The sequence below is a fragment of the Protopterus annectens genome, chromosome 10.part0 (genome assembly GCF_019279795.1).
Source record: "Protopterus annectens isolate FY-2018-M chromosome 10.part0, PAN1.0, whole genome shotgun sequence".
NCBI classification, from domain to species: domain Eukaryota; kingdom Metazoa; phylum Chordata; order Ceratodontiformes; family Protopteridae; genus Protopterus; species Protopterus annectens.
This window is the reverse complement of record NC_056744.1, coordinates 1802127669-1802150866: the sequence shown is the minus strand read 5'-3', so window position 1 is coordinate 1802150866 and position 23198 is coordinate 1802127669. Positions and strand designations below refer to the sequence as shown.

Genomic DNA, 23198 nt, shown 5'->3' with positions numbered 1-23198 from the left:
CTTCTGTTTTCAATTAAACAAACATTCTTTGACGTGTTCTTATAACTCAGCTGATGCCTCTTCCAGAGTGTCAGCTACTAGGTCTGTAGTGAGAAGGTTTGCATAATTACACTCTCAAAATTTGCCAGAGGATTTTAAAGCTGAATTTTTATATTCTCCCCTTCACATGGAGATTATTTTTGTTCCATCTCCTGCTGAGGTCCTGAACAAATATGATGAGACAGGGAAACTTATTTGAGGGGCAACTCTGGTTTTTCAACCTTCCTTCTCCAAGTTTGTTAAAGGTTTCATTCTTAACTCAGGATCCTTTTATAAAAAGCAAAATAAGCAGGTCCAGCAAACTTCCAGCAAGCACATGCTCAGAAAGCAATGGCAAGGGGAAGGAGGCTTCAAAAAGGGGGGGTGGGAAGCCTCCCACAAACAAGGACAGTCCTAGTCTGAATGACTGTCTTTAGACTGTACCCCCCTTTCCACATCAGCAATCCTTTAAGCCTTCTTCATAATCCAGATCTATGTTTTTTTTTCTCACTGACAACAGAGGAACTCAGAAAAATGGGTTATGAGAGTAATCCATCAAAAATACATATGTCAGTGGGAGTCCCTATCTCTTGTTCAGGGGGATTCCTCCTCATCCACTAGCCCTACCTCCTTCTCAGGGGATTCCTCCTCATCCACTAGCCCTACCTCCTTCTCAGGGGATTCCTCCTCATCCACTAGCCCTACCTCCTTCTCAGGGGATTCCTCCTCATCCACTAGCCCTACCTCCTTCTCAGGGGATCCCTCCTCATCCACTAGCCCTACCTCCTTCTCAGAGGATTCCTCCTCATCCACTAGCCCTACCTCCTTCTCAGGGGATTCCTCCTCATCCACTAGCCCTACCTCCTTCTCAGGGGATTCCTCCTCATCCACTAGCCCTACCTCCTTCTCAGGGGATTCCTCCTCATCCACTAGATCAAATTTATTTTTCTCTCCTGACATTCAGCATCTGCTGGCAGTAGGAGGAATAGAACATGTTCCTCTTTTCCTGGCAGGGAAAGTTTTTTTTAATTCAAGAATGTTTCTAGCATGAAATAAAGAAGCATCATGGAGACCAGTCCTAAATCTTTCCTTTCCTTTCTCAACCAGTTTGTGAAAGTTACGAAGTTCAAGATGCTGCCCTTTCACAACCTCTTATCCCCCCATTCAGTTTTTGGTAACCATAAATTTAAAGGATGCTTAGTATCACATATCTATAGTGACAAATTTCAAACATTTTTAAGGATTTATGTGTCTGGATTACACTATCAATTCTCTGACTATGCTTTAGGTTATCCAGTGCCTCAAAGGTATTCACAAATAATTTAGCTCCAGTGCTAGCCTACTGCAAAGTATTCACATTTTTCCTTATTTAGACAACTTTCTGTCTTTGCAGAGTGTTTTTAAAGTGTCAGGAATCTATCACTTGAGTAAGAGATCTCCTTCGCAGAGTGGGTTTCCAGGAAAACATTCAAACATCTTGTCTTACTCCATCCCAAAGGATGGTATTCCTGGGTTATATCTTGGGCACTTTAGTTCAAAAGGATTTTCTTCCACAGGAAAAAAGTAGATCTATATCCAGAGCTATTCCTGAGCTTTTCCACTCAGTCAAGGACTTCAGCAAAGGCATTTCCCAGGATATTAGGATTCCTGGCATCATTTATGGATGATGATGATTAGGATTTATGGCAGCTACGATTATCATGATTCTTCTAGCTAGACTCCAGAGGATAAAGATTCAAAGGAACCTAAAATATGTAGGATCTCATTATCAATATCCCCTGATTATTCAAATTCCATTTTTTGGGGGGTTTGCAAAAACAGAACTGCTTTGGTAGAGAGACCAACTTTATCTGAATCCAGGTCTTCCATTCTGCTTCCCAGCTACAATACTTTCTATAACAACAGATGTTTCAGACTTTGCTTGGAGGTATGTGTCTTTTGGAGTAAAACTACAGGGTCTTTGAAATACAAAAATCAGACCAGAACACATAAACATCAAAGATATGGCAACAAATAAATGCATTCAACTTCCTCAATCATCTGTGATTAGCAGAACCTCTACAAGACATAGCAGACAACAGCACAGTGATGTGGTACATGAACAAACAGAACTCCAGACCTTACCCTCTATGTAGATTAGCTATGACAGCCTGGGATACAGCAATTCAGCTCAGTCTCACTCTACAAGCATCTTACATTTAGTCAGAGCAAACACTGTCAGCCAAGCACAACCAAGACAAACCCTCATGAATGGAAATGGAATCAGGGGGTCATACAGGATTTGATCCAGCTGTGGGGAGCACCTCAGATAAATCTATGCACCTCCATTCAAAACAAACGACTGGCAACATGTTGCTCCCGGACTTCAGTGACTCCCGTCTCCCTCAGGCAATAGTGTTTTTCCTTTCTTCTGGAAACAGCTAACGGCAATTATCACAAGCTTCGTCATAAGCTGGATTTAATCACATAAAACAGGGACTGTTTGATACACTCCCAACTTAAAACAGCTTTAGCTAACTGCTTGAATGATAAAACTGAATTTTAGTGGCTTTTAGACACCTATTTTCTGAGGACATACAGCAGGTAATAAAAGAGGCAAAGAAACCTGCTGCTTAGAAATCATGTTAGCAGTGGAAAAGATGTTCTAGTTGGTACCACATTGAGAACCAAGACACTTTCATGGCTAGCATTTCTCTGGTTCTACAATACTTGTGTGAATTGTTATCGTTTGCCCTTTATTTATTGTTTTATCCTTTGGCCTTTCTTATTCTTCTCTCCAGGTTTATCGGCCATTTCAGCATGTCTGCCCATAGATCCCCCCTCTCTCAATACATTCATATGTTCCAAGATGTTTTTGAAAGGGGTTGCACATAATTTGAAAAAGTTACCTCCTCCTCCTCCATTTGAACCAGCTCATAAGGCTGACTGGAGCTACTTAACATGGAAAACTGTTAGTTGTTCTGACTTCTGCAAGAAGAGTGTCTGATTTGCAAGTTCTTATGGTGGATCAGCTTTATCTTATTTGCCACAAAATGATAGGTATCCAACTTTACTTTGAGCAAAGCTATCCATATCCCGGTCTTCTTTCCAGAACCTAAAAATTAAAGAGAAGTCTAAATACCTATAGGCAATCCTGATACTATCTTGACGGAACTAAAACCTTCTGAAATTTTGTTCAGTTATTCATTTCTAAAGAAGATAAGAAAAAGGAAAACCTGTGTCAAAACAGAGAGTTTCCAAACGGTTAGCCCATGATATTAGTTTCCAAATGGTTAGCCCATGATATTTAATTCTGTTATTCCCACCAGTTTCAGGAAGAGTTAAGGCACATTCTACCAGGCTCTTGGCTTCTTCAGTGGCTTTCTGTAAAGGGTTGAATTCTAGATGTTTTCTTGAGGCAGTAATATGGTCCTCTGTATATACTTTTAAAAGCACTACAAACTAGACTCCTTAAACAGGCCTAGAGCAGGCTTTGTTAGGACCATTCTCTAGGGGCCCCTAGACCCCCTCTTTCCTCTGCCCAAACCTCTTAGCTCTGGTAATCTACCCATGTAGCTAGGGCTACTGCAGCAGGGATCTATGTGAGCATCTACCGTTATCGTAAGTTAACTTACCCAACTGTATGTTTAGGTTTTGTGCCCGATTCCCATTGGCTGGCCGAGACATCCAGTTTTAGCTGAATTTCCTTTCTAAGGCTCCTACTATTTATAACCACTCTCTGAAAACACAGATAAAATTATATATGTTTCATTGTTTGATTCACTCACTGTTTTCAATAGAATTTATTGGAGGTTAGCTACATAATCTTACTTTTTTGTTCATTCAAAGGGAAGTCATGCCCTGTTTATTCACCTCATGTAATTCTCTACCTTAAATTATCTTCCCCCCCCATTATACCATCCATCAGTCAAATTTATTCTGCTTTCCTCTTACCATATATCGCTTTCACTCTTCGGTGAGCTCTAGGATTTGATGGTAGCAGCTGTTTAGGACAGTTTCAGAGGAATTTCTTCTTCTGTATACTATATGTGGTGCTGCACTTTAGTGTATGTATAACTCCTGTGCTATCATTTTACACAGAATCATATCTGTCTCATTATACCTTCACCATTAAAAACACCCCATTCTTAAACCACCCAGCAACATCACAACTACTGCCTTGCAAACTATTTCCTGCATTACATGATACAGCCCACATGCTGAACTATCCAAGTCCTTGTTTGCTTTCCATCACTTATTAACCCCTTACTTCCTACACGACATTCCTCTCAGCCGCTTTCCATCACTTACTAACCCCTTACTTCCTACACGACATTCCTCTCAGCCGCTTTCCATCACTTACTAACCCCTTACTTCCTACACGACATTCCTCTCAGCCGCTTTCCATCACTTACTAACCCCTTACTTCCTACAGACATTCCTCTCAGCCGCTTTCCATCACTTACTAACCCCTTACTTCCTACACGACATTCCTCTCAGCCGCTTTCCATCACTTACTAACCCCTTACTTCCTACACGACATTCCTCTCAGCCGCTTTCCATCACTTACTAACCCCTTACTTCCTACACGACATTCCTCTCAGCCGCTTTCCATCACTTACTAACCCCTTACTTCCTACACGACATTCCTCTCAGCCGCTTTCCATCACTTACTAACCCCTTACTTCCTACACGACATTCCTCTCAGCCGCTTTCCATCACTTACTAACCCCATACTTCCTACACGACATTCCTCTCAGCTGCTTTCCATCACTTACTAACCCCATACTTCGTACACGACATTCCGCTCAGCTGCTTTCCATCACTTACTAACCCCTTACTTCCTACACGACATTCCTCTCAGCCCTGCACCTCACACCTTTCATCTCGTGTCGCTGCATTCGTTTTACATTTTTCTTGAGCTCAGCTGGTTGTTAGCTTGTCAAACACATCTTGAAATCTGTCACCTGGTATATTGGGTCTTGCTGTGGTCTCTTATATAACATAACGTTGTTATTCTGTTGTGTGCAATAATTAAGCAGCTAAAGTAGCAAAAGGCGATAGTCTGTAACTGTTCCAAGGGAAATTAACAGAAAATGTTTCAATAAAAATGTGCTTCTGCATTACAGATGAGCTGTACAAAGAAAAAGTCATTATTATCATTAGTTTTAACAATTGTTTTATTACTGATGAAAAATGTGAGTGTATAAATGACAATTTTCATCCACTGGTCCTTTGGGCATGAAGGTGTGACTGGCCAAAACAAGAGATATGATCATAATTCCTTCACTATCATTCATGTTAACCAGGGATTCATGAAATAACACTGCCTGGTAATAGTGTGTTTACCTTATTTAAATGTAAAATCTTAATTAAAATGTATTATCGGTCTGCTCTGTGTATCGAACCGTGGTCAAACCATGCCAAGAAACCTATAGTGATAGCAGTTCTTATATATCTGGTTAGACTTTTCAGATATGATGCCTTAAAAATATAATGTGGGATTTTTGAGCTAATAAAATGGCACACACGTGAAACCATTCAATATATTTTAATAAGGGCATTCAGAAATCTAGGTAATACATCCAGTCAGATACCTCCAAAGAATTTCATTGTTTTTATTATTCTGTTTATTTATTTACTGGCGTTTTGGACTCATCCACTGGAACCCATTTCAGTCACACACTGAGACCACTGTCTGATTAAATGACTTGCTCAGAATAAGACAGTAGCTAAATGGAAGCTGAGGGAATCAAACCCTGGACTGCAGGATGAAGGTCATAGTCTTCATCCTGTGAGCTAAGTAGCAGAGTGTTAGTGTGTGCATTTGGCAGACATATTAGTTATAAAAACAGCAGAAAATTCTTCTGCACAAATGCATGCCAGAAGTCAATGTGTCATTTTTAAATATTATTCATCTCAGAATATATCTTTCTAGTTCATACAATTTTGGTGCAGTTATCCTAGTCAGCTATGCAAAATACATAACACTTGATGCAATCTGGACAGGTGAAGAAATTATTAAAGAGCCACACAAAAGACTCATTCTGATTACACACAGCTATAGTATGCGTGTGTGCACGTATGAACTTGAGTCTTCAGTTATTCACGTCATTGTAGATTGGGACATGTATGGGGGAAATGCTGCTGCTCATGTATTTCTGATTAATGTTTCTCTGAGCTTACACTTAAGAAAGAGAGAGGGACTATATACTGCCTGTTAGTGATTGTTGTTTCTCCAAGAGGAGCAACCTTGAAATGAGAATAATAAAGTAAGGACGATATGGGTGGTAAAGTCTCCCACACAAGGGATGCGTTAGGATTTGTTTCCTGCAAACACACACACATATATATATGTATATATATGGTATATATATATATATATATATATATATATACCATGGCCTTAAGCTCAATGCCAAAAAATGTGCCATCCCCTTTGGGAAAAACCCAGTTCCCATGAACTACCACATCAATGGTAGTCCACTGAACACAGAAGGCATTATTACGAGATCTGGAAACACAGGTTGACAGCAACCTCTCTTTTGACCACCACACTGCCACTGTGATCAAAAAGTCCTTCTATGAGGCACATCTCATTAATAAGGGTTTTGCATCCAGGAAGAAAGAGGTCATTGTCTCCCTCTACTCTTCACTCTTTAGGCCAGTCATCGAGTACAATGCCCCATTTGGCATGTACCTCACTAGACAACTGGAGACGCCACAAAAGTACCTCACAAAGGGGATCCTAAGCCTTAAACACTTGTCCTATATGGACAGACTCAAAAAACTACAACTATTCTCTGTCTCAGACAATTCTGCTTGACTTATAAAGCCATGTCTGACCCAGCTCTGTTAGAAATGCTACATCTAAAGAAATCCCAATCCCTCTGCACCACATGCTCCAGAGACCTCAACCTCATTACCACAATCAACAGAACATGCTGGAGGGACAGGTTCTTAACACAGAGACTGCCCATGCTATGGAATAGACTTCCCATACATGTCAAAGAGAGCACCTCACTGGGCCTCTTCAAGAGAAATTTTGATGGGTGGATGGGAAATAGAAAATTCACCCCGGGGATTACTTCAATGGCTCTGCTCGACAGAGGCACTTGAAACTAAGGTCGGGTGGCACGATGCCAGGTTAATTATATGGGCTAGGCTTGTAAAGTCTCCAGGGCCATTAGCCTAGTACACACCTATGAACACCTATATACACACACATATATACAATATTATTATAGATTGAACATGCACAATGTTAACATTAACATTATGAACATTGACAAATTTTGATGCACACATTGACAAGTACTGTACATTCTCTGAGGATTACCTCAGAGTGGACAAAACCAACAGCAAGCGAGTTTTGAATGAGGTCTGAACCTGGACTGTGATGTTGGAGCACTGAGCAGCTTGAAGAATTTCTTGAGCTGCGCAGCATGCACATGGAGGCTGCAGGGATCAAACCCAAGTCTTCAGAATACAACAAATGTATTCATAATCCCTTTTAAATGCCAGAGTGAGTTTCATTAGCACAATCCAGTCTGTGCAAAAAAAAGGTGCCAAAATCATTTGTAGAGTATCAAAAAACACGAGGTTCACAGTATTGCTGTAAAAATAAGCATGGTGAAAGCACATGGCCTTCCATTCTGGTGTAGTTGAAACTCTGTAATTTTGGAGGCTTAGAGTTATGTGGTACTTAACAGTTAAAGTTACACACTGTACCATTTCAACCTAATCCTAGATCAGCATGGTGACTGCTGTCCAGACATTTCTCTGTGCAGTGATGTTGAAGCTGCAGGGGATATTCCACAGACATTTCTCTGTGCAGTGATGTTGAAGCTGCAGGGGAAATTCCACAGACATTTCTCTGTGCGGTGATGTTGAAGCTGCAGGGGGCATTTCACAGACATTTCTCTGTGCAGTGATGTTGAAGCTGCAGGAGACATTCCACAGACATTTCTCTGTGCAGTGATGTTGAAGCTGCAGGGGACATTCCACAGACATTTCTCTGTGCAGTGATGTTGAAGCTGCAGGGGACATTCCACAGACATTTCTCTGTGCAGTGATGTTGAAGCTGCAGGGGACATTCCACAGACATTTCTCTGTGCAGTGATGTTGAAGCTGCAGGGGACATTCCACAGACATTTCTCTGTGCAGTGATGTTGAAGCTGCAGGGGACATTCCACAGACATTTCTCTGTGCATTGATGTTGAAGCTGGGACATTCCACAGACATTTCTCTGTGCAGTGATGTTGAAGCTGCAACATTTCTCTGTGCAGTGATGTTGAAGCTGCAGGGGACATTCCGATGTTGAAGCTGCAGGGGACATTCCACAGACATTTCTCTGTGCAGTGATGTTGAAGCTGCAGGGGACATTCCACCGACATTTCTCTGTGCTGTGATGTTGAAGCTGCAGGGTACATTCCACAGACATTGTTGAAGCTGCAGGGGACATTCCACAGACATTTCTCTGTGCTGTGATGTTGAAGCTGCAGGGGACATTCCACAGACATTTCTCTGTGCTGTGATGTTGAAGCTGCAGGACATTCCACAGACATTTCTCTGTGCTGTGATGTTGAAGCTGCAGGGGACATTCCACAGACATTTCTCTGTGCTGTGATGTTGAAGCTGCAGGGGACATTCCACAGACATTTCTCTGTGCTGTGATGTTGAAGCTGCAGGGGAAATTCCACAGACATTTCTCTGTGCTGTGATGTTGAAGCTGCAGGGGACATTCCACAGACATTTCTCTGTGCAGTGATGTTGAAGCTGCAGGGGATATTCCACAGACATTTCTCTGTGCAGTGATGTTGAAGCTGCAGGGGACATTCCACAGACATTTCTCTGTGCAGTGATATTGAAGCTGCAGGGGACATTCCACAGACATTTCTCTGTGCTGTGATGTTGAAGCTGCAGGGGACATTCCACAGACATTTCTCTGTGCTGTGATGTTGAAGCTGCAGGGGACATTCCACAGACATTTCTTTGTGCTGTGATGTTGAAGCTGCAGGGGACATTCCACAGACATTTCTCTGTGCTGTGATGTTGAAGCTGCAGGGGACATTCCACAGACATTTCTTTGTGCAGTGATGTTGAAGCTGCAGGGGACATTCCACAGACATTCCTTTGTGCAGTGATGTTGAAGCTGCGTTCCGGCCCCAAAATCCGGACAACACCAAGAAAGGAGGGGGGTGTCCATATTCATAAAGGACACCCACACCTCAAGGTTGGTGGCAATGCACGATGCATCGGAGACCATCCAGGTGCAATTAACCATAGGCAAACTGCTCTGCAATTTGTAGCATGTTACAGGCCACCCTCTCAAACTCAGGAACCTCACATGGCCTTCCTGAAAACATTGGAGGGGATAAATGTATCTCCAAACACCATCATACTAGGTGACTTCAACTACCCTAATATAGACTGGGAACACTACTCAAGCCCGAACACTCTAACCCAAAGATTCCTGGAGTTCATAAACTCAAATGCCATGGAACAACTAGTCACCATCCCCACAAGAGGAGAAAACATACTTGATCTCATCATCACGAACATGGGATCAAAATGTTCAACACGAAGTATACCACACACAGGTGAGATCAGATCATAAACTAATCTCGCTGGAGGTCCACATCCCACCCCCACCTGAAACAAAAAAAGACCACAGTGAAAACTTCTCAAAAGCCGATTTCACACTTCTAAAAACTAGTGTGGTCTCCTTTAAGGCCCTGAGCCAGTGGTAAACATTACTCAAACCGCTGAATCACTTACAAATGCCTTCTACCAGCACCTACAGGACTGCATGGATCAGGCAATCCCAAACAAACTAAGACTCTCTGTACCAAAGGCAAGCGTCCAGTCTGGTGGACCCCAGCCATAAACAAGCTCTACAACAAAGGAGGAAGCTACTACAAGATAGAGCAAAATCCTTGAAAGGTAAGACACCTTTGATCATTATAAGTAAAAAACTAAGAGCTCTCATAAAATCATCCAAGGCAAATTTTGAGAGAAAAATCGCCAAGGACTCTAAAGAGAATCATAAGGCCTTCTTTAGCTATGTTAGAAACCTAGGAGGAAACTCCCAGATATGCTCAGAATTAGTTCAAAATGATGTGAAAATTACTGAACCTACACACATTGCCAACATACTGGCTGACAGGTTCAGTGCAAACTTCTCCCCTTCCCCAAAAGGAGAGATATCTATTCCAGAGGATTGTAGCCCCCCAAACATCTCCAATGCCCAGGTGAGAACTGCCCTCACTAAGGCAAAAAATACAGCATCCATGGGACCGGATGGTGTCCCCGGCTGTGTGCTTCACGAACTCAACGAGGAATTAAACCCACAGTTAGGACAGCTGTTTAATCTTAGCCTCACCTCAGGATATGTACCCAAGGAGTGGCGCACGGTGACTGTGGTCCCACTTCATAAGGGCGGTGCCTCCACAGACCCTGGAAATTACTGCCCCATTAGCTTGACAAGCCTTATCTGCAAAGCCATGGAGAGGATCATAATGGAACTCATAAATAAAGACATAGGAACTTGCAGACTTTGGATCCAACCCAGTTTGGCTTTGTCAAAGGCAGATCCTGCCTCTTAAACTTGGTTGACTTTTTCGAGACAGTCACCAAGGCCATTGATGAGGGAAAGGCAGTCCATACAGCCTACCTCGACCTGGCAAAGGCCTTCGACACAATACCCCACTCAGGTATCATCGAAAACTCATCAGCTTGAATGTAAACCCATACATCACAAGATGGGTTGCAAACTGGCTAAGTGACAGAACCCACAGGGTCAGAGTTGCTGGAGCCATGTCAGACTCAAAGCCTGTCACAAGTGGTGTCCCACAGGGCTCAGTCCTGGGTCCACTCTTGTTCGGCATCTACTTTTCTGAAGTACAAGCAAACACAGGAGGGTTATGGCTGACAAAGTTTGCAGATGACTGCAAACTGGGCCATAGTCAAAACACATCTGACACAGATATCCTCCAGAAGGGCCTCACAGAAATGGATAACTGGTGCCAGAGCCATGGCCTGAAGTTAAACGCCAAAAATGCATCGTCATACCCTTCGGGAAAAACAAGGTTACCCTAGCTACCATATAGGTGGCAATCCACTGAGCACAGAAAAGTCATCAGGGATCTGGGGACCCAGGTTGACAGTAGCCTTTCGCTTGACACTCATGTTGCTAAAGTAGTTAGGAAAACCTTCTATATCGCCCACCTGATCATGAAGGGATTCACATCTAGATCAAGGGAGGTCATCGTCCCCTGTACTCATCACTCATTAGACCTATGATTGAGTACAATGCCCGTTCGGAATGTATCTGACCAGACACCTGCTGCAGCTTGAAAGGCCCCAAAAGTTCCTCACCAAAAGGATAAAGGGTCTCAAAAATATGTCTTATGCTGCCCGACTGAAAGAACTCCAGCTCTATTCAGTCTCATACCGCTTGCTCAGAGGTGACCTGTGCCTGACATATAAGGCCATGTCAAACCCAGATTTGATGAATATGCTTCACCTCAAAAATCTAGATCCCTCAGAACCACAAGGCGGAGACTTAAACCTTGACACGGTTATAAATAGAACGTGCTGGAGGGACAGATTCATCACCCAGAGACTCCCTATGCTGTGGAACAAAATCCCGGTACATGTGAGGCAGAGCACCTCTCTGGCCTTGTTCAAGAGGAATCTTGACCAATGGATGGGAGATTGCAAATATACCCCAGGGATTACTTCAGTGTCACTGCTTGACAGAGGCACAGCAAAATGATAGGCATAGTTTTTATTCAAACTAAAGGGGTGGCGAAAGCCACATAACTATGGGCTAGGCTTATAAATGCCCTTGGGCAGATAGCCTAGTATGAACCTATGAACCTATGCAGGGGACATTCCACAGACATTTCTTTGTGCTGTGATGTTGAAGCTGCAGGGGACATTCCACAGACATTTCTCTGTGCAGTGATGTTGAAGCTGCAGGGGACATTCCACAGACATTTCTTTGTGCTGTGATGTTGAAGCTGCAGGGGACATTCCACAGACATTTCTCTGTGCAGTGATGTTGAAGCTGCAGGGGACATTCCACAGACATTTCTCTGTGCAGTGATGTTGAAGCTGCAGGGGACATTCCACAGACATTTCTCTGTGCAGTGATGTTGAAGCTGCAGGGGACATTCCACAGACATTTCTTTGTGCTGTGATGTTGAAGCTGCAGGGGACATTCCACAGACATTTATTGTTGAAGCTGCAGGGGACATTCCACAGACATTTCTCTGTGCAGTGATGTTGAAGCTGCAGGGGACATTCCACAGACATTTCTCTGTGCAGTGATGTTGAAGCTGCAGGGGACATTCCACAGACATTTCTCTGTGCAGTGATGTTGAAGCTGCAGGGGACATTCCACAGACATTTCTCTGTGCAGTGATGTTGAAGCTACAGGGGACATTCCACAGACATTTCTTTGTGCTGTGATGTTGAAGCTGCAGGGGACATTCCACAGACATTTCTTGTTGAAGCTGCAGGGGACATTCCACAGACATTTCTTTGTGCTGTGATGTTGAAGCTGCAGGGGACATTCCACAGACATTTCTTGTTGAAGCTGCAGGGGACATCCCACAGACATTTCTCTGTGCAGTGATGTTGAAGCTGCAGGGGACATCCCACAGACATTTCTCTGTGCAGTGATGTTGAAGCTGCAGGGGACATTCCACAGACATTTCTCTGTGCTGTGATGTTGAAGCTGCAGGGGACATTCCACAGACATTTCTCTGTGCAGTGATGTTGAAGCTGCAGGGGACATTCCACAGACATTTCTCTGTGCAGTGATGTTGAAGCTGCAGGGGACATTCCACAGACATTTCTCTGTGCAGTGATGTTGAAGCTGCAGGGGACATTCCACAGACATTTCTCTGTGCAGTGATGTTGAAGCTGCAGGGGACATTCCACAGACATTTCTCTGTGCAGTGATGTTGAAGCTGCAGGGGACATTCCACAGACATTTCTCTGTGCAGTGATGTTGAAGCTGCAGGGGACATTCCACAGACATTTCTCTGTGCAGTGATGTTGAAGCTGCAGGGGACATTCCACAGACATTTCTCTGTGCAGTGATGTTGAAGCTGCAGGGGACATTCCACAGACATTTCTCTGTGCAGTGATGTTGAAGCTGCAGGGGACATTCCACAGACATTTCTCTGTGCAGTGATGTTGAAGCTGCAGGGGACATTCCACAGACATTTCTCTGTGCAGTGATGTTGAAGCTGCAGGGGACATTCCACAGACATTTCTCTGTGCAGTGATGTTGAAGCTGCAGGGGACATTCCACAGACATTTCTCTGTGCAGTGATGTTGAAGCTGCAGGGGACATTCCACAGACATTTCTCTGTGCAGTGATGTTGAAGCTGCAGGGGACATTCCACAGACATTTCTCTGTGCAGTGATGTTGAAGCTGCAGGGGACATTCCACAGACATTTCTTTGTGCAGTGATGTTGAAGCTGCAGGGGACATTCCACAGACATTTCTTTGTGCAGTGATGTTGAAGCTGCAGGGGACATTCCACAGACATTTCTTTGTGCAGTGATGTTGAAGCTGTAGGGGACATTCCACAGACATTTCTCTGTGCAGTGATGTTGAAGCTGCAGGGGACATTCCACAGACATTTCTCTGTGCAGTGATGTTGAAGCTGCAGGGGACATTCCAGCTTGTATGTGCGAACATTTTTCTCCTATTATTTTCTTCTCCTACAGACTTCATGAAGTCCCGCTCCCAAACCTTTACTGAGTACAGAAAATTAGCCTAAGCTTGCATCCAGCCTTTTCTCTTGTACAGAGGTCCCTGGTCTGATTATTCTAACTACAGCTGTAGTCATGTTTGGTGTTGATTTAAATTAATGTAAGGTCAAAGATAACTTGTCAAGTGACAAATTATGTCTTTGTCTGGCTGTACCACCTAAGTTGGGAATAACTGCAATAAAATGTAGCCTAGAGGTCCTATCTCCTCTAAGCCTTGCCTGTGTCAGCCAGCTAGGCATATGCGGGGGATGCTATCTACGCAGCAAAGTGAAACATTGATGCTTGTATTTATAAATTATTATGTCACATTCAGAGTTGACCTCTTGCAACAGTGACCTGAATACCGATCTGTTCTCAAAGCTTGAAACAAGAAATGCTGGTCTTAAAAAATATATAGTAAGATCTGGCAGGTAGCACAGTGGATTAAGTCTTTGAGATGCTAACAAGCTTCCTTTTGCCTACTGTGTAGCCTTGAGCAAGTCTCTTAATCAGATAGTGTTTTGGCAAAAGTGCACTGGGTTTCCCAATGGTGTCTTAGACTGCATGTCTAGTAACTAACCATGAAATGCAGACTATTATAAAATCAAAAAAACAAAGAAATTTAAATATGTATGAGTCTCACAATCTGTAAAATGTATTACTAAATGAAATAACTAGCCTACACCCTATGCATCTTCCTATGTACATACAATACCGCACAACCCTGGATAAAATGGAATACTTGTTTTTTTTTTGTCAAAGCAAGCATTTCCTTCCTCCAGTAATATGCAAACGTAGATTTAGATTATATAGTGAGTGCAGTCCTGCCCATCACATGGAGATGCACAATGACCTCTGTGAAAACAAGAGTGGGATCCTGTCATTTATACATCCTAGGTATTACTCTTGTAACATCATTTCCATCACAGTAAAATGTAGTGTGATTGTAATCTGCGTTTTTCAGCTTTTCCCAGTTAGGGGCCACCACAGAGGATCACCAGTCCACTTATGATTGGCAGTAGATTATGTTACATTGCATTACTGTGTCATTTAAATGTATTGTGATTGTAATAATTTGCTTTAATGTTACATTGCAGTACTGTGGGATTCTGTCATTTATACATCATACGTACTACTCTTGTAACATTGTTTCCATCACAGTAAAATGCAGTGTGACTGTGCTACTTTGTGTTTTCTCAGATGTTACTCTGTGCAGTATATATGCTGCACTGCAGCGGGTGTTGGATTTTCTGTACTGAAGGTCCATCATCTTTGTTAAAACGTTTGTCAGCTTTTGCTGGGAATATAATGGTCTGAATTGCAGCTGGCACCATCAGCAGTGGCAAAACATTGCAGACAGGGAGCAAGATCTCACTATCCCCTTCACGGTGTTTGTCCTTCCCACAAAAATGAGTCACCATGGAGTTAGTACATGCAACAAAGGAAGGCGTGAGGGAAGGCTACATATGGGGGTGCTTGCCTACCTGCAAAATCTGTCATTCTTTATGTTTTTATGAAATGTTGATTCCAAGAGTCAAAATGACTTTATCCAATGTTAGTTGGCACAACATTTGCCCCCTCGGCTTGATGACATGAAACCCCAGTATTACATAATACTGTAATGAACATGATGGCTTCTCATTTTACTTTTATGTACAAAAAGCCACATGCATTTGTACTGCTGAAATAGTACTTTTAATGTTTTTGCCATCTAACGTTTTTGTTACAGGATTACAGCTAGTGTCCTTTCAAAATAATATTACCAAGGAGAAGCTACATAAAATATCTGCCTTGATATTTTACAGCTCTGGACCAGGAGTTTTGGTACTTACATATGTTCAGGCTTTTCCTTCTAGGGTATTTTACTTTAGACCATTATATTTTGAGAGTATGAAACTAAACCAATGAAGGCAGCTTTACTGTTATTTATTTTAACATCCTATACTTGTTCCCATCTCTTTGGGAACTTCTGCTCCCTCACTTACTTCTTTTCCACTGTTGTCATTCATAAACATAATACATCATCAAGTAGAGAGGGGATTAATGTAACGAGTTGCTCATGAACTTTTCCAGTAGGCCTGTGTTTGAGTCCCTCCGAGTTTCTGCTTGTGTACTTTGAGCAATTTATACAACTAGAAAAAAGCTGCCAGACCACCCACTGAAAAAAGTGTGGTCAACAGATGTTAGCTGTTTAATAAAGTAATAAAATAAAACAAATGAGGACAGGTGAAGTCAGTATCAACTGACGTACTTGATATCGGTGGCATTGAAAAGAACAGAAGTTGTCAGTATGTTTCAAAAAGCTGTTTTACCATGGAACGATAGTGACATCAGCTTACAGCCCTATTTATGACATAATGGCGATGACATCATGAGAGCAGAAGGATTAATATAAATAATTTCTCATTTCCTTCCTTCTCTCCCTTATTGTGTTGTAATTTGTGTAACTGACATGAGTGAGAGCTGTGATATTCATCTACAAAATATTTCCCCAACTTGATCAGTTTCAGGAAATCCGTCAGCTGTTGGGTCGCTATGACACACTCATTTCTACCAACAAAGACTTACTGCAGACGGCACAGGAGAACCAGGAGGTGATTGAGAAGGCCGGTGCCCAGCTGGCACACTGCATCGAGCAGAAGACTGATGAGATCCTGCAGTACAACAACAAGCTGTCAGACCTACAGACACTGCTGGATAGAGCACACAGCAAGGCTCTACTCTGGGTAAGAGATCTGGTCATTTTCAACAGCAGGGCTCAATAACGTTGTCGCACAACATATTATACCAGGACAGTAGTGCAGCATTCACTATTCAACCACTGAGAAGAAACATTGTTACTAAAAATGAGTAATTCTCATGTTCAGTGAAAATAAAAGAAATACATTGTTTTTTGAGTTCAAAACATGTCTCAAAATGTATTATGGAATGAGTGTGGATGGGAGTAAATGAATGCTGCTCCATGGAAAATATTTTTTCAGTAAGATGTATTTTCAGTAGATTGTCATTTATGTTTGCCCTCTATATTTGAATCAGCTAACAAAGCTGTGTACACTATGGCTGTGCTCACCAGTAACATATAGCACTAATTGCTTATCTGCCACATGTACTCATCACATTTACTCCAGGAAGTCAGACAAACATTCATGATGTCATATGTGCCATACATGAGGTAGCGGTTTATACAATGACTACCTCTCTTGTTGCTAAATGCCATCCCTGTTAGGGCCTTGATGTCCATGTATGTGCAGTTTGTTTCACTGGGTAGTGACAGCACTATCAGTAAATCTTGTACTATCATCTATGGTACACCTCCATGGTGGTCTAACTTTCCTTAGGGGTATCTAACATTTATATTTACCATTCCGACTGTGTATGGAACCCTATCTGCTGATCACTGTTACAGAATCTCTGTTCAAATACTGAACTGCTTCTGTGGGAGGATGCAGAGTGCTGAGGGATCCCTTGCTGTCTAGCATAATGAGACATTTTTTCACATTCTACAAGGGTTTAGATCTGCATGCCACATAGGAGGTGCAAAGTAGTGCTGTCAGCTCTGTACTGACTGAGGTTAACTAATCATTTATAGTGACAAACCTTGCCTTACCTTGCCGAGGCCTTTTGTCTCTGCCATGACTCGCTGGGATGTGCTGCGCCAACACCTTTGAGTTCTCCCACTGCAATACCTGCAGGAACTGACTATGAGATTCAGAACTGTAGGATACAGTTGGAGCAAAAGATGAATGAGAACTTGGACCATGTGGGATTCAGCCAACTGCTGCAAGATTAAATGGGCACTGTGTCCTAAATAGGTTGTTCCCCAGGAGGGCTTATCCAGTCAGCAAAATGTAAGTAATTAAATAAAATAATTGCTTGAGTGACTGATTAAGAAACAAGCAAGCATGTTGTTAACAAAGACAGGGTGTGTCATGGATGTCCATTTGGAGGCAACACTAGCCAACAGTGATTGTGGCAATGTGTGATGTGGAGTTGGGGGATACCTGGCCAAAGTTGGAATGATACTGTATTTTAGGAGCACAGATTGTGCTACACTGTGGAGAAGGTCAATGAAAAGCTATGATACAGAGGTCAAACTGATGAAGTATAGAAATTATAATAACGGGTCAAACTGATGAAGTATAGAAATTATAATAACGGGTCAAGGATGGAGTACTACGGGTGTGGAAGAAGCAAAACAGGAGAAGGTAAAGATGGCATTATAGGAACAGGATGCTAGGAAATAAGCCAAGAAATTTGGTTGTAAGGGAAAGAAAGGAGGTGTAGTGAAGAGGAGGAGGATGCAGAGTACAAGGGGGTTAGGGAAAAGTAGCATCCGACGAGAGAGAATGATAAGGAGTCGGCCAAAGGGGTCAAGACAGGGAGCAAAGAATTCTTCCGATGCACAGCAGAAAGGAGGGAAAAAAAGTCAAACTGAGAAAAGATGAAAGGCAAATCAGATAATTCCTCATCAACATCTCATTTTCTGCGTGTGGTGGCAGTTTTCTATCAACTGAAACCACCTCTCCCAATTCAATATCGGTCTCTTTCCTTCTTCAGCAGCCATGCCTGACTGGCACAGGTCTTCTGCCACACAATCCAGCTATCAGTTTGCTGCCCTCATTTCCTCCTGCCTTCTTCATGTCCCTCCCAATTCTTCTTCACCAAATCATCTTCTGCTTCCCGGCATGTGTCCAAACCACCATAATCTGTCCTCTCTGACCTTCTCTGCAATTGGAGCTAATTTAGCTTCTGCCCTACTACCTTATCCTGTCCCACAGTGAGCATCCTTCCATCTATGTCAGGAATTTCATCTCCTCTACCTGTAGATTCCTCAGCTGCTCTGCCTTCACTGCCCAGGTCTGTGCCGTATAGTAGTACTGCTCACACTGCTGTTTTGTATACCTTCATTTTAGGCTTCGTTGGCATTCGTCTGTCATGCACTACCCCTGACACTCCATGCCAGATGGCTGCAGCCCTCTGATTCTAAGTTTGACTTCCTCCATTCAAACTTTCTTGCTTTCACTTTAACTAACCCTCCTAGATACTTGAAGCTGTTAATGTGCACCACTGTTTTCCACTCAACATGACAACAGCTTCAGTTTTGCATTCCACTCCCCCTCTCAATGGCTTAAGCTCTTGCTTAGAGTTTGCTTATTATAATGCTACATCATCTACATAAAGCAGCTTTGTTGATCTGTCCCCTCCAACACATCTGTTAATGTAGTCCACTACTAGAATGCCAAGCATTGGGTTCAGAGACAAACCCTGATGTACACCCACTCCTACTGGGAACCCCCCCCCCCTGTAAGTTCAAACACTGTTTTCATCCTCCTCTCTAATCTTGCTTTCTACTACCCCCATATTCATTTATCAGTCGCCCTCTCCAGTACGTTCATGCACTGTAGCAGCGGCTTGATGCTGCTGCATTGCTCAGTTCATGCACTGTAGCAGCGGATTGATGCTGCTGCATTGCTCAGTTCATTAGCTGTAGCAGCGGATTAATGCTGCTGCATTGCTCAGTTCATGCACTGTAGCAGCGGATTGATGCTGCTGCATTGCTCAGTTCATGCACTGTAGCAGCGGATTGATGCTGCTGCATTGCTCAGTTCATGCACTGTAGCAGCGGATTGATGCTGCTGCATTGCTCAGTTCATGCACTGTAGCAGCGGATTGATGCTGCTGCATTGCTCACAGTTGTGAATGTCCACTTTTTTCTAAAATGCTTAATGGTCATTACTCACTGCTACAGTAGCCTTAGCTGTATGGGTTAAATCCTGCCAGGCATATAACAACTATCCAGTTTCTAAAACTACAGAGCTCCATCCAAATATCCAAACTGTAAAGCAGTTCAAGCTGGACTCCAAGCCTTTCAGAGCTTTACTGCTGCTGAAGAGTACATTCCTCTGAGGCTTTTGAGGATAGAGGGTCACTTGTGCTGTTCCTTTACTGGAGAGAAAAAAAATGGAATCCAGAAAGTCTGATTCTCCACTTTTCTATCTGACAACAGATAAATGGGTTCTGAAAATCATTCATCAACGTTACAGATGGCAACAGGAGGAGTTTCCTCCTTTTCAGGGGGTAATACCTCATCCTCCAGACCAGCCTCTTTTGTTTCTACCTTTCCATTACATGCTGTCCTGGGTGGTAAGGGGATTTTATTCAAGTTTTAGTGCTAAAGAAAGAAAATGCTTGGCAACCAGTTCTGGGTCTTTCTTTCATAAACCTGTTTGTGATGGCGCCCAAACTGAAAACGATATCACTCAACACCCTGTTCATAGGTTCATAGGTTTATACTAGGCTATCTGCCCTAAGGCATTTATAAGCCTAGCCCAAAGTTATGTGGCTTACGCCACCCCTTATGTTAGAAATAATGTGCCCATTAGTTTGTTGTGCCTCTGTCCAGCAGTGACACAGAGATGATTCCCGGGGAAAACCTACGATCTCCCATCCACTGGTCAAGATTTCTCTTGAACAGAGCCAGCGAGGTGCTCTGCCTCACATGGACCGGGATTTTATTCCACAGCATGGGGAATCTCTGGGTGATAAATCAATCCCTCCAGCACGTCCTATTTATATCCGTGCTAAGGTTTAAGTCACTTGCTCTAGTGGTTCTGGTGGATTTGGATTTTTTGAGGTGGAGCATGTCCATTAATTCCGGGTTGGTCATGGCCTTGTATGTCAGGCACAGGTCACCTCTGAGCAGACAGTATGCAACTGAATAGAGTTGGAGTTTCTTCGGTCTGGCAGTATATGACAGGTTTTGGAGTCTCTTTATCCTTTTGGTGAGGAACTTTTGGGGTCTCTCCAATTGCTGCAGGTGTCGGGTGAGATACATCTCAAATGGGGCATTGTACTCTATCATTGGTCTGATAAGTGAAGAGTACAGGGGAACAATGACCTCACTTGATCTGGATGTGAATCCCTTCATGATCAGATGGGCAATGTAGAAGGTCTTTTGAACCACTTTAGCAATGTGAGTGTCAAACGAGAGGCCACTGTCAACTTGGGTACCCAGGTCCCTGATAACCTCTTCTGTGCTTAGTGGGTTTCCACCTATATGGTAGCTTGGGGTTACCTTGTTTTTCCCGAAGGGTATGACTATACACTTTTTTGCGTTTAACTTCAGGCCATGGCTCTGGCACCAGCTATCAGTTTCAGTGAGACCCCTCTGAAGGATGTCTGTGTCCGATGTACTATCCACTATGGCACCCAGTTTGCAGTCATCCGCAAACTTTGTCAGCCATAGTCCTCCTATGTTTGCCTGTACTTCTGAGAAGTAGATGCCGAACAATAAGGGGCCAAGGACTGAGCCCTGTGGGACACCACTTGTAACCGGCTTGGAGTCTGACATGGCTCCAGAAACTCTAACCCTGTGGGTTCTGTCCTTTAGCTAGTTTGCAACCCATCTTGTGACATATGGGTTTACATTTAAGCTGGTAAGTTTCTCTATGATACCCGAGTGGGGTATTGTGTCGAAAGCTTTTGCAAGGTCAAGGTAGGCTGTATGGACTGCCTTTCCCTCATCAATGGCCTTGGTAACTGTTTCGAAGAAGTTGACCAAGTTCAAAAGGCAAGATCTGCCCTTGACAAAGCCAAACTGGGTTGGGTCCAAGGTCTGCAAGTCCCCTATGTCCTTGTTTATGAGTTCCATTATGATCCTCTCCATAGCTTTGCAGACCAGGCTTGTTAAGCTTATGGGGCGGTAATTACCAGGGTCCGTAGAGGCACCGCCTTTGTGGAGTGGGACCACAGTTGCCGTACACCACTCCTTGGGCACATATCCTGTGGTAAGTCTAAGATTAAACAGCTGCCTTATGTGCGGGTTTAGTTCTTCATTGAGTTCATGTAGCACACAGCCGGGACACCATCCGGTCCCATTGATGCTGTGTTTTTAGCTTTAGAGAGAGCAGCTTTCACCTGCGCATTTGAGATGTCTGGGAGGCTACACTCTATTGGGATAGTTATCTCTCCTTTTGGGGAGAGGGGGTGAAGTTTGCGCTGAACCTGTCTGCCAGTATGTTGGCAATGTCTGTGGGTTCAGTGATTTTGTATCATTTTGGACTAATTCTGAGCATATCTGGGAGTTTTCACCCAGGTTTCTGACATAGCTGAAGAAGGCCTTATGATTGTCTTTTGAATCTATGGCAATTTTTTCTCAAAGTTGGCCTTGGATGATTTTATGAGGGATCGTAGTTTCTTGCTAGTACTGATCAAAGATGCCTTCCCTTTTGGGATTTTGCTCTATCATGTAATAGCTTTCTCCTCTTATTGTAAAGTTTGTTTATGGCTGGGGTCCACCAGACTGGACGTTTGCCCTTGGTGGAAAGAGTCTTGGTTTTATTTGGGATTGCCTGATCCATGCAGTCCTGAAGGTGTTCATAGCAGGCATTTGTAAGAGATTCCACAGCTTGGGCTGTGCTTTCCATTGTCTCGTGGGGTTTGAAGGTTACCACACCTGTCTTGAGTAGTGTGAAGTTTGCTTTAGAAAAGTTCTTCACTGTGGTCTTTTGTTTGGGGTGGGGCGGATGTGGATTTCTAGTGAGATTAGTTTATGATCTGATCTCACCAAAGAGGGATATACTTCGGTGTGGAGCATTTTGTCCCCATGTTTGTGATGATGAGATCTAGTATATTTTCTCCTCTTGTGGGGACGGTGACTAGTTGTTCCATGGCATTTGAATTTATGAACTCCAGGAACCTTTGGGCTAGAAAGTTGGGGGTTGAGTAATGTTCCCAGTCTATATTCGGGTAGTTGAAGTCACCCAATATGATGGTGTTTGGTGATACATTTATACCCTCCAGTGTCTTCAGGAAGGCTGTGTGGGTTTTCTGAGTTTGAGAGGGTGGCCTGTAGCATGCTACAAATTGTAGAGCAGTTTTGCCTATGGTTAATTGCACCTGGATGGTTTCCAATGCTTTGTGCGTAGCCACCAACCTGGAGGTGTGGGTATCCTTGATGAATATGGATACACCCCCTCCTTTTGTGGTATGGTCCGGGTTTTGGGGCGGAGCATGATATGAGGTAAAACCTGATAGTGCCGGGGTGCTCTCAGGAGCCTTGAACCAGGTTTCAGTTACAGCACAGACATCGATGTTCTCCATACTGAGAAGGGCCTCGAGTGCGTGCATTTTGAGATTTAGACTTCTGGCATTGAGCAGCATTACCCTTAGTTTCTTCCCATTTTTGTTTTCTAGGGTGGCAGGTTTAGAATTTGAGCCTTGCCTAAAAAAGGCACTATGGGGGTGGCAAGAGCCTTAGCCAATATCCGGAATCCCAGGGGTGACAGGTGCAAGCCATCCCTTGCGAAGCAGCGTGGCTTGTCAAGCATGTCATCCCAGGCAGACAGACACTGGATCCCCTTTGAATGACACCAGAAATTAAGCCAATTGTTAAAGCTGATCATCTTGTCACTATATTGTGGCATCAT

At 43.3% G+C, this 23198-nt stretch overlaps 1 protein-coding gene across 1 annotated transcript in view; it reads left to right on the top strand.

Moving 5' to 3' along the window:
- LOC122814505 (coiled-coil domain-containing protein 42-like) overlaps positions 1-23198 on the top strand; it is an 88468-nt gene that overhangs the window by 32469 nt on the left and 32801 nt on the right. Inside the window, exon 4 of the mRNA XM_044087080.1 lies at positions 16275-16496. Within this exon, the coding sequence (XP_043943015.1) occupies positions 16275-16496 (222 nt within the window). The remainder of the gene's footprint in view (positions 1-16274; positions 16497-23198) is intronic.